This window comes from Ostrea edulis, chromosome 7 (genome assembly GCF_947568905.1).
Source record: "Ostrea edulis chromosome 7, xbOstEdul1.1, whole genome shotgun sequence".
Taxonomy (NCBI): domain Eukaryota; kingdom Metazoa; phylum Mollusca; class Bivalvia; order Ostreida; family Ostreidae; genus Ostrea; species Ostrea edulis.
Window position 1 is genome coordinate 74,414,928 of NC_079170.1, and position 16,740 is coordinate 74,431,667.

Sequence of the window (16,740 nt, forward strand, 5' to 3'; positions counted from 1 at the left end):
GATGTAAAGTTTACTAATTTATTGAGTTATGTATAAGTTAGGTGAAGTTTGTTATACAACAATGTAATACTCCAGAAATATTTCTGGGACTTCATGCACAGAATATAAAAGAACAATCGTAACAATATCTCTTACAATAGAGTTATAGCGACTGAACCTGGTGCCAATATTGTATGAATTAATACTAAGTTATAGTCTGACCCAACCAATGAAAGGTGAAGATAACAAATCCATATACAATAACTTATCATTAGTATAAAATAATAATTGGTTCCCCTCTTTAGATTGATTAGTTGAATTGTTACTTCTATGAATAATATTCTGAATCTTACACTTACTATTAAATTGTGACTTTACGCCAGTAATTCTGAACACAGGTACTGGGAATGATTCTTAATCTAAGTAATTACTTAATCTAATCCTAATTAATTAATTAATCTCCAGATCAGCCTTATCAGGCAACACTGGGAACGTCCTATTCGTAAAGTAAAATTAGCTATCTCCCAGAATCTTGTCGGATTCTGACTTATATACCCTTTCTTAAGTCCGGGGCAACAGACGGGACAACCCCACCAGGGACGGGGCAACGCACGTACAGACTGGTCAACCCCAACTTTCCCCGGACAATCCAAATCCCCATCAAACCAACCCCGGCTAAGTATTCTACGGGACTATATCGTTTATCTATAACTAAAATAACTTAAAATGAAGTCTATAAATCCAATTATAATAAAGATCAAACACTTACATTATAAGCACTCTTCGTAGTAAAAACAGCCGTCTGCAACCTAAACAACTTTGACCCGAAGATCGGGGTCAAATAAAAATAGACGCGGCCCCAACTCTGACTTTTATAAACAAATATGGCACCTAATACGAACAACGTGATTGTTTATCACATTAAAAATCGCTATATACACAAATATATGTGGATGAACACCATGCTACTGAAGTAATCAGCGTAAGTAGGCAATAGTCATATTAATAACTTGTGGTTTTACATACAACCCTTTGATTAAAACTATAAATAACACCGGTAACATCGAGTGTATAAAATAACACATGACACATATGCACATGTATGTAAACATACTCAGTCAACGACTGGAAATAACGAGAAAAGATCGTAAGGTATAAATACATATAATCAAGCTTGCAATATTAGCTAAAGAATGCCATTTTCCTACAATATGATTAACGTATGACAAAAAAGGGGTTGGGGTATATGTTTTATAATGATTTTTGCTTGTTGGAATATCCCCCCTCCCTCCATCAAAATCGCTGCATTGGGCCTAGACCCTGTTCTACAAAAGAACTTACAACTAAGACTAAAATTGTTACAGAACAGAGTTTAAATTTAAAAATCTCATCACCTTTATAAATAAATCACAAGGTTTTGACACAGTCTGAGCAAACCGGTTTTATAGTATAAAGACTCTTTGGACTTTATAGTCGTAGGTTCTATTGTTTGACGTGATCCTAATCTGTAACAAGTATAACAAATATGACGTGCAATTATTTTGAATTACGTTTAACGCTCGCGGAGACAATCTTGCAAAACAGCTTTGTAATTATATCCGTCGACGTAATTTACACGCTTGACACTCGCTGTTTATAAAATCCATGCAATTAAAGCATCGATGTAACTAAGAAGATTCAGAACACGTGCGGGTATTGGCAGACAATCGATGTGAAAGACTTTCCAACAGTAAGTAGAAAAATGGAATTAATGTCAAGTATAGGCTTACATTCAAAAGTATGTTTTTTGTATATAAAGTCAGGTTCTAAGCAGTGTAGGCATACATATCAGAACTAAACAAGGAAAGAAGACTAACCAGAAACGACGCTGTAATTTTTGTAAACGTTTTGTTAATATCAGGAAGGTTTCTATATTCAGCCGAAACATTTGTATATTGGGCATAGCTGATTTAGTATTTACAAGTATATTCTTTATATTGATATTTAGAGCAATCAATAATCCCAACAACTAACGGGGAACCTGCTCGTGGCCGTGAAGATACAGCTGTTTACCCGAAACATCACTAGAACCTCAGGACAAAGTCATGGAAGATTCTCAACAATGTGTAAGTTCAGTTCATATAAAATTCTCATTTATTGTTGAAAGAAGTCAACAGGAACAATTACTACATTTGTAGATCAAGATATTAGACATATTTTAGACCCCCTCCCCAAACAACACCCTTAATTTTACGCTTACTACATTAGATAAACAAAATATGTATATATAGACATACTATATTTGAATGCAATGTTAATGACAGTAATCAATGCAACCACACAAAATGCATATTTGTGTCCAACGTCCAGGACCCCCCCCCCCCCCCCCCCCCCCCCGACTTAGTCTGTAGGCTTTTTCCCGTCTTTTAAAAAATTGTCATGTTTCTTACTTAATTTAAATGCTTTATGGGCCCAGGATTGGTTTAAGAAATGTTGTAATGAAATGAAAATCATTATTAAATGTCATGGTCAAACTTTGTGAGAATCAAAATGAAATGATGTGGTGTAAATGTATCTAGATTATTTTATATTTTATTGGGGGAACCCCATAAGTGGATGCAGTGGGGTATCAATTTATATAAACAAGTATCTTAGTGTCTTCTTTCAGAAATAAGTAGACAGCAAGAAAGTTGATACATAGGGCATTGCAATCAAGCAGACACTACTACGGGATGTGGATTAAAGTTACTCACAATATAATCATCCCTACAACAGTTACTGCCAGAAAAAGAGCACCTGACAATAATGCTGGTAATTTAATTTTTATGTTCACCAAGTACTACCTTTCCTTTCTATTTAGTGAAAAAATATCTTAATAGGTATGCCAATGAATTGGATTTGAATGAATTGATCTTACGTATATGTAAATTATTTGATATTTTGTGCAGGTATACACGCACGGATGTATTTATATTTTATGTGATATTTTTGCATGCTTAATATTAATATAATATTATTAGAAATAAATGTACAGCTGTATGTGTCTAAAATAAGTATTGATTGTTCCTCCTTTCATTTCAGGTGCAGCGCAAACCGAATAATAACTATGTAATAAATAAATGCTGATTCCTTCCGACATGAATTGTTTCGTTTTTTTTCTGGAAAGGTACTTCGAAATCACATGTATGACCAAAAGATGGTAAACGTTGATGGCATGTACATCAACATCAGGGGGATTATGTAAACAAAATACATATTTATTTATGACGGAGTAATACTAACATTTATCTACTGTATATTATCAACAAATAGGCTAAACAAAAGTTCGAAAACATATATGCTGTGTGTCCCTTCAAGATTATCGTGTTTCAAAACATGTTGAACATATGTTTAGCATATTCTGAACATGTTAATTATATGTTTAATACATGTTAAACATGTTTAATATATGTTAAACATATGTTGAACATATATTAATCATATCTTTGATATATGTTAACATATGTTTAATATAAACTTGATGTTACAATAATAAGAAAAAAACATGTGAATATCACATGAACAAATTATATGTTTTTCATAAGATAATACAAACATATGTTATTCATATGTTTAACATATGCTAATCATATGTTTGAAAACATATGTTGACCTTTAAGTACTCCTTTTATATGATTAACATATGTTTGAAAACATATGTTAATCATATGTTTGACACATGATAAACATATGTTGCAATTTTACCAGTGTAGTGGTTGCTTAATTACAGTATTAACTTTTTTGCTGTTTACTTATACCTGAAAGAAAAACATAACCATGATGCTTGTTTACATGTATTGATACCCCACTGCTAACACTTATAAGGCTTCCCCCCAGTAATGGTGATGCAAAATAATATTGATACATTTACACCACATCCTACAATTTTTATTCTCAAAATGTTTGACCTTAGCATTTCTTAAATAATTTTCATATCACTACAATGCAAGGTTTCGTAAACCAATCATGAGTCCATAATGCATTTAAACTAAGTAAAAATATGATAATTTTATTATGATTATGATAATTATCCCACAGAATATATCTTCAAATGACATACAAAACGAGACTTAAAAGGGGTTAATGTTCATTGTGGATGTAAACATTGAAAGTTGTAGTTAATCCCTACTGTAAGTTGCATGTAATCTGGTGTTGTTTGTCAGTAAATTGCTCCTGCGATGGAGCCCTGGAAAAATGTATGATTAGTGCAAAACTCATTCGAAAGGTGCCGGGGAGTCCTGGAAGCCGGAAACATATACGCTTTTTGTGTGGTTGCATTTTGTGTGGTGTCATTAGCCACGGACAATGATATCGCCTGGGTTCGAATTTACTATTAAATAGTAAAGATATAGAACCCCAAATATATTAGCATAATTTATGTACTATAATGAATTGATATTGGTAAAAATAACATTTGAGTATCAAAATCGTTATGTGTGGTTTGATTTTGGGGGGTAATACTCCGGTTTCGAGATACGCTCGAGTTATTTCCCTTTGAAGAACTTTCGTACATAGTAAGGCGCGAAACAACTTGTTTACATGCGGGAGTGGGGCGAATATTCATCACTGCATAAGTGAATGTACCCATTAAGTTTGTCATACGCTGTTTTATCACCCCGAATTCAAGTGATAAGTATTCAGGTAGTAATTAGATACATGGAATTCTTATTACATCACGTAATTTTATTGGTCGTAGGTGTCATATTCTGGATATTACTTTCAAATATGACATTGTTTTTATGTTTCTGCTTTTGTAAAACATTTCTTTCAATAGTATTTTGTGTTTCTAATATTTACATATTTAAAAAGAAGCCGCTTTTAATACATTTTATCGTCTTCCTCACTGACTGTAGGTTCACCCTGTCCCACTTAGGCCCTCAAAATTCTACTAAATGTACCTCCTACACAAAAGAACTCTTATCTCGAAACTGACGTATTCCACCGGTCGAAATTCCTGTGATTAGTGAAAGTGCAGAGTGTTAACGACTTGCAGTTACTTGGAACTATTACGGACTACAGTTTATTGAACCGATATTGACAGTTCCATCGCCAAACATTCGTCATTAGGTGTGAATGTCATGGTTTCGCAGAGATGACCTTAAAAACGGATGATGCATGCCACAGAAGATGTGGTACGCTAGAGAACCCTCACCGGTTTTGGTGACGTTTCCATGACTTAGATATCTAGCTCCAGTTTTTGGCACTCTAGTTTTCCCTTTAGCTCTTACATGTTTATAGGTATTGTTATTTCGAATTTCCAAAATTTCGGCTTGAGCATTACTGAAGAGACATTGTTTGTCGAAATACGCATCTTGTTTTAAAAAATCGGGTTGACGTGTCCGGTTAAACAGAAAATAAAAGAAAACCTCTAACTTTCAACAAGATAAATTCAACCGTTCGTTAAAATTTACCTCTCGAGAACCACATAGATACGGTTTGTCAATTTCACAGTACACATTTCCTTAAGTAGTATATATTCCAGTTTGTTTAAACAATGCTCCCTAAAACCAAGTTAAGATCACAATGGGAATTTTGTGAATTGATGCTTAAGAAAAACTATGTTCATGTATTGTAAAGAACAGAGCTCCAATTTAGTTAAAGGATGTGTATGATGTGCTTTCCTGTATATTGGGTAATATTCAGAACCAATTTTTGTTTTTGTTTATCTCTCTTAAACCAGGCAAAGGGTGCACTTGTTATAGTATACAATAAAGATCTTAAACTATATGCATTTAACAATTGGCGATATACTTTGTGCAGAATTCATATTCAAGTGTCAATACTTCGGATGTAAATAGGGATTATTAGAATACTTTAAGATATTTCAAATAGCTTTATAAGTTTACATGCATCCTCTGACAGGTTGTGTTCAATGTCTGGAGTTGCCACGTGATAGTTCTAACTTTATGACCAGGTTACGCCCACAGCTTTGAGTATCTTTGTCACAACAACGTGACACTGATGATGACCTTCGTGACCTATGTACCTTACACATTGTATGTTCTGTTTCAAATATCGAATTGAACGTCCAGTATGATAACCAAACATAAAAGAACCATTCTTATAAGTACGTCCTAGCTGTTACGTAATGTTCACTTTCAGTATTATATTTCATGAGTTTCCCCTATGCTACATATTCAATAGTTCTCCACTATGGACAGTTACGTTTTTATAAAGACTTGTTGTGATGTATGCGCTTCATAAAGGTATTATCAATGACAGTGTCGCGCCGGTAAGTGAGAAAGTTTCCCAGTTTACTTTCGGAAGGTCGGTGGTCTCTTCCCAGGTGCATTGTATCTGGGTTCTCTCTTCCACCAACAAAAACTGGGCGCCACCATATAACTGAAAAATTGTTGAGTGTGGCGGAAAACATCAAAAATCAATCAATCAAAATCAATGACAATGTGTGCCAGATCTTACCATTTCTCAATAACGATGTATTGTGTGACCTCAAATTATCTTTAAGAGCACTAATGATTTAGCAAGCGTGTTCAATTTAGCAATGTTACTTTATGACAAGCTGGTAGGAGGTTGGTTTACGTAACTTGTGACGTCGACCGCAAGCCGGAACGGAATTACCTCCAGGTATGTAGCTTTCTGGGGAAAACTGTGATAACTTACAGAGCTACATACTCACCACTTTTAAAACGTTCAATATACGGTGCAGAAAAATGCCCATATTTGAGGTCTTATATCGCTCAGTTATGTAGGTTTTTTTTCCTGAGCTGTAAATCGAAGGTTTGTACAAAGGGTGGATCTGTCTTTCTCTTGTCTTACCAGATAGCTATAGATCTGCAGCGAGGGTGGAAGTGCGTAACTAAATGAGTATTTTTTCTGCTTGTACGGCTATACACACATTCATTGGATCGTGATTATAGTGAGGTGAAGGTGGTTTTATGTTTTTTTTTGTAGGCTTGAGAGGTGAGAGATTCAATTTGAGTCACAATGCACGAAGGGATGAAAACGAAACAAGCAAACAATCTTTATGACTTATCTATAGCTATGTTTCTTAACCTCTTCGTAAATGAATAAATATATAGCAGTGATATGTCATGTTCTCTTTAATGAAATTCATCAACGTTAACAATTATAATTCTTTTTCTCAGCTCCTATCTAATCTTTTCTAATGAGTTGAATTTCGCGCCTATTTGTTATTGATGAAAATATTGAGACCCAAGCACCCTCACCACCACAATCATTTTAATCATTGTCATTATATCACTAATATTCTAATACTATTCTTATTTAGTCCTGCATATAGCGCGTATAATGCATGAATTGATGTCTGTGACCCTTAAAACGAGGTGAGCGCAATGGTGTTGTTGATGAATACATTTCAAGTTTGCTCTACATTGACATAATCAATGTTACTTTATGACAGACGTGTTAACAGACTACAAGTGCACCGATCGTTTCTATCTGTGATGTATAACGTATTAGAAATAAAAATGTAACAGGTGATAGCCATCATACAGTTTAGGCAAAACAAAAATATTAATATCACAGAAAAAAAATGAAATTACTATCAATCAATTGAATTGCGTTTTAGGAAAACAATTAAGTTAAAAAAGAAGGCCAAACCTCTATCGAAAATTAAAAGAAAAACAAATCAGTAAATTACTATTCACTTGTGTGTATTTGGTATTGAAATTCATAAACCTTATCCAGTATATCTTGTAAATTTCAGATGCATTCTCGTTGATGTTCATAAGTACATTATAATGAAAAAAAGACTATATTGACAAAATGCAGTACTGACACCCAGTCAAACGTTCAGCGTGTGTTTTAGGTGTTCAGTTGTTGAAAACTAGTGAAACTATAATTACCTGTACCGATGTTTTTGTTTTTAACTCTTTACTATCAAAACAAGACGGAAACGTATCTAGGTTATTTCAAATTGTTTTAGAACATTGACAATTGAATCTATCGAAGTAAATGGAAAATATATCTTTACCCTTTTTTTTCAAATTTAATTCGTGTATTAATATTATTTCTATTCTATTTATTTTGCCGATGAATGCGAATGCTTGAGTTTACGAGCGTACACGCAAATACGCCCATGGGAAGGTGTTGCCTTTCGTGAATTATTATTGCTTGCCTGATATCCATCACCTAACAAAATGTTCTGGATTGGAGATTGTGAGGTAATATAACACAGAACGTAAACATACAGCTTGCAACTCCGCAGGGAATAATTTGCATATTAATTATGATATGAAATACATGTATAAAAGATACGTAAACGATGATTTTGAAATCAGATGGAACACGGTAAGGTTTTAAAACAATTGCAATCAAATTTGAAAACGGTTATCTTAAGTCTTAAATTGGGTTGTGTTATCACCTGTTTTTTGTTTTATTTTTTCTGTTTATTTGGTAAATTATCTGTAACTATGTGCGACCCATTCATAGATATGCTATCTTTTGCGCAGCTAATTTGTTTTCGATATTTCCAAACATAATATCATAGACTAAACGTGAAATACTCTCTTTACAAATTATGACGTGCATTATGTGATTTAATATGGGACACTAATTTTGACCATGGATTACTCTATATACCTGATCAAGACCGGGCTCAAGACGGCTGTGACCGGTCGACAGGGGATGTTCACTCCTAGACACCTGCTCCCTCCTATGATATGTCTAGGGGTCCGTGTACGCCCATTTGTTTTTATTTTGTAATCCTTGTGAGAGTTATGGGATTGATTACTCTTTGATATCTACGCCTTTCATTGAATTGAAGGTTTACCGCTAGTTTGTTTTTCAACGATTCTAAAACCTTAATGCATATGCTGCATATACACCTGTGCATCAGACAATGTATATGTTATATATTTGTATGTATAACCAATGATTTTGTTGAATTAAAGTAATCGAAACGGAAATTTCTATTATTTTCAGGATCAATAAGATGGGCGATTTTACAGCCAGGAATGCTATTTTCTTGCTCTGCTTTGTTGCTTTCACCTCAGCAGGTATGGTGTTTTGTTTTTTTTTGTTTGTCAAAATCAAATAATCAAAACTCATCAACTATTGCATTATGAAATTATCATTTCTCATATCATTCTGAATGTTGTATTCTTTATATGAATATATACATATTGATCACTGGTCGATAATTTCACCTTTTTATCATTCTTTGATTGTATTAAAATTGGATAAACAAATATTATCAAATATTGCATGATGAAATTCTTATTCATTACGTCATTTTTTCTTTGACAATTTAATATTGCATATATTCAATGATTTTAAGCTTAGATCATTAAGAAAATGTGTTATAGAGTTCCTCATCGACAATATCGTCCTGGTCTTTGGTGATCAGGTCTTCAAACAGTCTGTTGAAAGTCTCATGGGCACGATTTGTGCTCATTCGTTAGCTGACCTGTTTCTGTAGTGATATGAGACAACATTCATTCAAAAATTCCTATGTGAGAAGAAAAAGTTTCATGTTGTGGCCTTCAATTTGACATTTAAATATATTGTCGATGTTTTATCTTTTACATGTAACAATGGCTAAATATCCATCCATATCTCGATTCGATATTATATCCCTGTGAACTAGAAATAAAAAAAAACTGAGTCGTTTATTTCTGCTTCATACTTAGATGTGTTATCACTGAAGAGACATTATTTGTCGAAATGCGCATCTGGTGCATCAAAATTTGTACCGTATAAGTTTTATATTATGACCCCTGTGTCGAGGCCACTGCTGGTGGACTGTTAGTCCCCGACGGTCTCTACAGCCCAGCAGCTAAGTACTTCGTTACTAGCTTGAAAATACAGATGTATATATAATTGCTGTTATAAAATTTAGAAATTCATTTCAAAATTAAGGATTATCTCCCTCACGCATAACTCTTATCCTTCGACGAATTTAACTCCACTTTTTTTGTACACTGTTTTCCCCTATAATAGCTCTAAAACTTCATTGTTATTTCGGATTTCAAACATTTCGGTTGAGCATCACTGAAGAGACATTGTTTGTCGAAATGCGCATCTGGTGTATCGAAATTGGTACTGTATAAGTGTTATATTGAAAATAGATTTTAACGGCAAACTAGCGACTCAACTTTATGTTGAACACTATTGTTTCAAACTCTCTATCGTCAACTTCCCATATTCATGTAGCGATATTCCTTTATCACCTGCATATGATGTTTATATCTCTCAATTTATTCAATACACAATAGCTTGTTCTGCATATGATCAGTTTTTAAATCGAAGCAGGTTAATGACATACAGGTTGATGGTGCAGAGGTTTCCAGAGTCTCGTTTAAAGTTAGTATTTTGCAAATGTTATAGTCGCTATAGCAATCTAGTTTGTCTTTAAAACCTACCATTGGGTTAAATGCTGTTTGACGTGTTTCATACAGATTGCTAGGCCATTCTTTGCACACTATTGTTACCGACATAGATTTCCGTTTACCTGATCAATGTATTGGGCTCATGCCGGGTATAACCGGTCGATAGGGATATTTACTCCTCATAGGCACCTGATCCCGTCTCTTTTATGTCCAGGGGCCGTGTTTGTCCAACTCTCTATTTTGTATTGCTTATAGGAATTATGGGATTGATCGCTTCGTTATCATCGCCTCCCTTAAGCGTTCCGAAAATCCTTTAATCGTTATAATGATCTTATTTGCAAATAAAACCTGTCATTAGGTTGAGTGTTGCTTCTTTGTGTTTCATATCAATTATTGAGCTATTCTATACATTTTTATTTTGACTTAAATTTCCTCCATTTATCAAGACATCAAGACAATAGGTCAACAGGCATTCCTCCTAGGCACTTTATTCCCCAACTGATGTTTACAGGGTTCTTTTCCCCCTACCCAACATCTGAAAGATAGTGCAATCATCCGCGGGGATGTAACTAAATTTACAAGATTCATAAATTTAGAAAGTGATTTTTTCCAGAAATGAGTACGCACATGATCTGGTAAACACTCATAGCTAAAGATAAACTGATGGTATCCTTACGATTTAAATTGGGATTAAAAAGCGATGATATACTGTTTAATGCCTAGATTTCCCTTTAAGGTATTCCATGTATAATGAAAGGATAATGAACAATTTTAAAAGATTTAGATCAACAGAAAAGTTTATTGTTAAATAATGATGAAAATGAAGCTGATGAAATTCACAAGACTGAAAAATGATTAGAAGATGACCTTTTTGCACTAAAGACATTTTGGAAGACTTGTCTGCCCTTTGTAACAATAAGACAAATCTAATTTTCTAAAAATGTGTGTGCTCAATGATTGATTTTATTTCATATAATTTCATGAAAAGAAAGTAACACTTTACCAAGAGATAATTATCAAAAACATAATTTGTGTTTAAAATATTGTAATAAAACATGCTTTCCCCGTATACTTCAATGTTAAATTCTAGGTGAAATAAATCAGGCAGTAAACAAAATTTTGAAAATGCCTATGGTGGATTATTTTTATTTGATGAACCCTTCAAAATGATACCATGATTACAAATATTCCACCTTCCATTTATTAGGTATGAAATATGGTCATTATACATTGAATACCTTAATACTACGTACAACATTGTCCATTAACCCCTTTAAACTGTCGGAATTATTTACAAGTGACCTTAGTATATTCCGTCGCTCCTATTGGGAATAACTATGTGGTATCGTTTTTCTATATGATATGTAAGTATGCGATATCAAATACTTTCAACGAAAAATTCTTACATTCCCGTTGTGCTATTTGGTTGTAAAGGCATACGTATAACCAACGTGATGGATATATTTGAATTAACCACAAATATATACCTACAAAATTAAGCTTCATGTATCGTATTTTTCTGTGTATTAATTGTTGTGTGTTTTTCATTAGCAAAATTACGATATTACTATAAAAATATACAAATGGTATTTATTAAGTTTTTGGATGTAATTCTATATATATATGATGAATGACTCTTATTATACATTTTATTTAGTGAAATGGCCAAGGGGAACATATACTTTGGTCAAGCCAAAGACCGGATGTCCTCGTGGGTGGCTGGAGGGATGGAGATGGCAGGACAATGAGGACAAAAATAACAAAAACCAAATCGAAGACGGACACCACTTCTTTGGTAAACAGTCACACGACTTCTGAATAAGAACTACAATACTCATGTACACATATAATTTCTCAAAACAGTGTTTCCCCTCAAATATCGTGACAACGAGCAAGCGTCATGTTTTCAAATTCATCAGCAATATATTACACGAAATGCTAGTGGTAGCGATATTGTGCACGTTTCTATTCAATGAAGAACCATGTGTGGCTCCGGGTTAGAACATGGATGGAAATTCTCAATTGAAAAGGGTTTGGTTCATCCTTTCTGAGCTCTAGTCATTTGAAATTGATGATATCAAATATATATTATGCTATGAACGCCTATAAGGAAGGATACTAATTTGTATATGTAGAACACTGGTGAAGATTAGGTTTGAATAGCGATGAAGGTGGCAAACATTGCGTACACAGGTTCTGCTTATTTTCTGTAAGGTTTGTGACATTCATATTCCAATAATAACAACAAAGCAAACATATTTAATTGTTTCTATTGTTCTTTATTTTTTACTACAAATAATGTAGAGTGCATACGAAAAAGATATTTTTGTTCTGTAAGTTATTTCAACGAAACCACTGGGATTCACCTCTCTTTGACTTGCCTTTACATTTGGTAATGCTTTACACACTTAAACGATGGTAAACGCAAATAGCCCAAAGTAATCTTAACCTTTTCATGCTAGGTTACCAAAGATATATAACTGAATATGATGTACGCTATAATTGCGCACACCTCTGGTGCGTCCAGTGATTTCATGTTTGTACGAATCTTTATTTTGTATTGCTATAGGAGTTATGAGATTGATCATTGTTCGTTATCTTCACCTTGCATATGCATGTACATTTATGACATCGTTTGATATCTAGATCATTTGAATATTAAATACATCACTTAACTGTCGCTTATGCGAAACTAAATATGATAATCCTATCTAAATTACATCAATGTAATGCAGAATTTTTAAGGTTGCAAATTATTCTGTTTGTCCAGGCATCAGTGGAAACAATCCTAGGAATCTGAATTTCTCTTACTGCACAAAGGACCCCAATGATTTTAATGACGAGGGATATTGGCCCAGTGGGAACTACTGTATTCTGAAGCATGGAAAGACTTGTCCTCCTGGAGGTAATTGCAGATGGTATATTTATCATCATTCAAAATGTTTTATCACATGTCTTCCCCAAATATAAATTACTTTCTGTACATATTGAAGGTGATTTCGTTTCTTGTCATTGGTTGTAATTACTGTTTTCTCCATTCAATATCTGTCCGATGTCAATTGATGAATGAAGCGACTCATGTTATACGATCTCATCCAATTTGGTGCATTTTGCGATTTATAACACATGATGTATCTTAATGCTTTGATCAAGAAATACCTCCAGTAAAATATATTTCATAATGAAACATCCAAATTTGTTAATACTTGATGTACCATTATTTCTCCAAGATCATAAACTGACAATAGACTTAAGTCAAAATTATAATTAGTTGTATACTGTAGGTTTATCAAAAATTCAAATGCAAACATATACTGAAAATATTATTTGTTCATTAAAAGTATTGAAAAAGATAGCTGGATTTGAAATTAAAGCTTAAGAATATTCTCAGTTTTTGGTGTTGAGGTCAGATATCACCTCCTGTATTTCAAGAAGTTCGTGTTTGCCCAACTCTTTTGTTTCTATTCCGTATAAGAGTTGTAAATATGTATGATATTGATTACTGCTCCTTATCTTCGCCCTTCACTGAGGAGTACTCCTAATATATCAATATATGTTATGAATCTACACAACATCCGGTGTTTAATTCAAGCTTTCCAAAGTGGAACCGTTCATTGGGATGACGAAGACTCTAGAAATAAAAACAGTGCAGGGGGAGAATTGCCTAGTGGGAAGTTTGGTAGGAATACAGAAATCGACTACTGCTGCAGGTAGTTCTTGAAATATATAGAAAAAGAAAATGAAATGTTGTCATATGCATGGTTTTATTTACAAATTGAAATGTAAGCACGGTTACAGCAGAATTTAAGAGAAATGGTCAGATACTTAATAATATGTATCATGTGCACATAATGCATTGGCTCATTGATACTGTGCTGAAGTTTATTGATAAACGGACTATTATTTTGAAACTCTTATATTTAGCGTCCGTCAATCACAACCGAATTGTGTAATACGCCAAAATGTCGATATAAAATGTATGTATACATTTCTGTAGTGTATAAACCTATCACAAACAGACTTTCATAAGCTTAACACATTTTTTACATTTTGTTTACGAGTAACATATACTGTATTTTAGAAAAGACGGCCCCTACTCTACAGAAATCAGACTTCCAAAATCTAAACCGTTTTATTTGTTGAGACATACCACATACTGTCAAAGGGTCAGGGGAATGTACGCGAGAGAAGAAACCGTGTTTACAGATGACGAGGACAAGAACAACAAAAATAGCGTGTCCGGAAGTCACCCATACGGACCAAGTAATGGAGGAAGGAACTACAAGCTTTTCTATTGTTACTATTGGTCATTGTAATAAAGCACTGCATCATGATTGTCATAGTTCTATAACGGAATTCTGTATAAAGTCTAATATAAATTTAAAAACGAAGTATCAGCAATGTTAATATTGTAATAAAAGAGCAAATATATCTGACCTTAATCTTCCTGAATCTGTTTTGGTTTTCTCTAAAAGTGTTGGTATCGTTTTGAAACGAGAATGGATGTGCAATAGTTTACAATGTCAATTGTTCTCTGTCATGAAAGGTGACGATAACGAATAGTGATATCAATTTCATAATTCCTATAAGCAATACAATATAGAACGTTGGGCAAACACGGACCCCTGGACACACCAGAGGTGGGATCAGGTGCATAGGAGAAGAAAGCATCCCCTGTCAACCGCTTATATCCGCCGTGAACCCTATATCATGATCAGGTAATCTAGACAAGTTGGTTATCGAGTTTAAGACTATGTGCTTTCTTATTGGATTTCGATGGTATAGTTCATTAATGTATTTAATAACAGCTCTAGTGCTGTCTTCTGTGATAAATTAACTGATTAAGATTATCATGGCTGGTATGAATTCTCCATCTCCAGTACACGGATCATTATATCACTTGACATAGAGAAATATGTGAAGCACCAATCAGAAAATAACGAATAGAAAGACAGTGACTGCCTTCATATACATTCACAGAAATGTTGTGATATGACAATATAGCTTACAATAATAAACACAAAATTTGATAAAGACTTATCAATTCAACGGTACATTGTATACATGTAGGGGAAGAGCTTATTCCTTGCGACTTACCAACTTCCAATGCAATTAATAATCATAATATATTGTTTATATGATATGGTAAGTTGTTAGATTTATGTTACGCACGTGATACTGTAAACTGGATGCAATCCATAGTGATATATATCGTATATTAACCAAAGCAAAACTACAATGTTTAATTTTTCTAATGAGCAGCATTGGGAAGTATATCACAGTGATTAAAACTTGAAATATCTACATATCGTAAACAAAACCTTTGTCATTTCTTAAACAACCTTAGCGTCGCATGCCTTGATCAACGGGTATATAACAGCATATGGAATTCGCAAAACATTAGTGACTATGTGCGAAGGGATTAAAGTGATTGCAACAGTAAATGCTGTTGAACACCCATACCGTTGAATCTGCATTTTATCAACATTATTACCATTTTTATGTCCCGTGTACTATGTCCTAAAGTATGCTCATATGAAGTGTAATCTTTATGTCATTACATGCAGCTGTCCCTATGCTGGTTCAACTTGTGTTATGTTAGCCATGTATGATGATAGTCGTATAAATATGCCTCTGTTGTGTGTTCTGTCAGTGACATCAACGGAATACCCCTAGGACATGGCTGCCGTAACACTGCTGTTTAGTCTATCGGGCAGACTGTTGTAACACTGTTTAGTCTATCGGACAGACTACTGTAATACTGTTGTTTAGTCTATCGGACAGACTGTTGTAACACTGCTGTTTGGTCTATCGGACAGACTGTTAACAATGCTGTTTAGTCTATCGGACAGACTGCTGTAATACTACTGTTTAGTCTATCGGACAGACTGTTGTAACACTACTGTTTAGTCTATCGGACAGACTGTTAACAATGCTGTTTAGTCTATCGGACAGACTGTTGTAACTCTGCTGTTTATTCTATCGGACAGACTACAGTAATAATGTTGTTTCGTCTATCGGACAGACTGTTGTAACACTGCTGTTTATTCTATCGGACAGACTGCTGTAATACTGATGTTTAGTATATCGGACAGACTGCTGTAACACTGCTGTTTAGTCAATCGGAGAGACTGTCGTAACACTGCTGTTTAGTCTATCGGACAAACTACGATAATATTGTTGTTTAGTCTATCGGGTAGACTGGTGTAATACTGCTGTTTAGTCTATCGGACAAACTGTTGTAACACTGTTGTTTAGTCTATCGGACAGACTGTTGTAATACTGTTGTTTAGTCTATCGGATAGACTGCTGTAACACTGCTGTTTGGTCTATCGGACAGACTGTTGTAACACTGCTGTTTAGTTTATCGGACAGACTGTTGTAACGCTGCTGTTTAGTCTATTGGACAGACTACTGTAATACTGTTGATTAG

The 16,740-nt window shown here is 34.1% G+C and overlaps 1 protein-coding gene and 1 long non-coding RNA gene across 2 annotated transcripts; both read left to right on the plus strand.

Moving 5' to 3' along the window:
- The first annotated feature begins 1,931 nt into the window (after nt 1–1,931).
- On the plus strand, nt 1,932–3,094 carry LOC125657192 (uncharacterized). The gene is made up of 3 exons (XR_007363226.2): nt 1,932–2,084; nt 2,627–2,769; nt 3,040–3,094. It is a non-coding gene; the product is annotated as an uncharacterized LOC125657192 (long non-coding RNA).
- Nucleotides 3,095–8,161: 5,067 nt separating this feature from the next.
- Nucleotides 8,162–14,642, plus strand: LOC125657184 (uncharacterized). Its single transcript, XM_048887838.2, has 6 exons — nt 8,162–8,268; nt 8,902–8,975; nt 11,965–12,102; nt 13,078–13,212; nt 13,900–14,017; nt 14,389–14,642. Exons 1-6 carry the CDS (start codon nt 8,243–8,245, stop codon nt 14,621–14,623), a joined length of 726 nt encoding a protein of 241 aa, XP_048743795.1. The 5' UTR covers nt 8,162–8,242; the 3' UTR covers nt 14,624–14,642.
- Nucleotides 14,643–16,740: the final 2,098 nt, after the last annotated feature.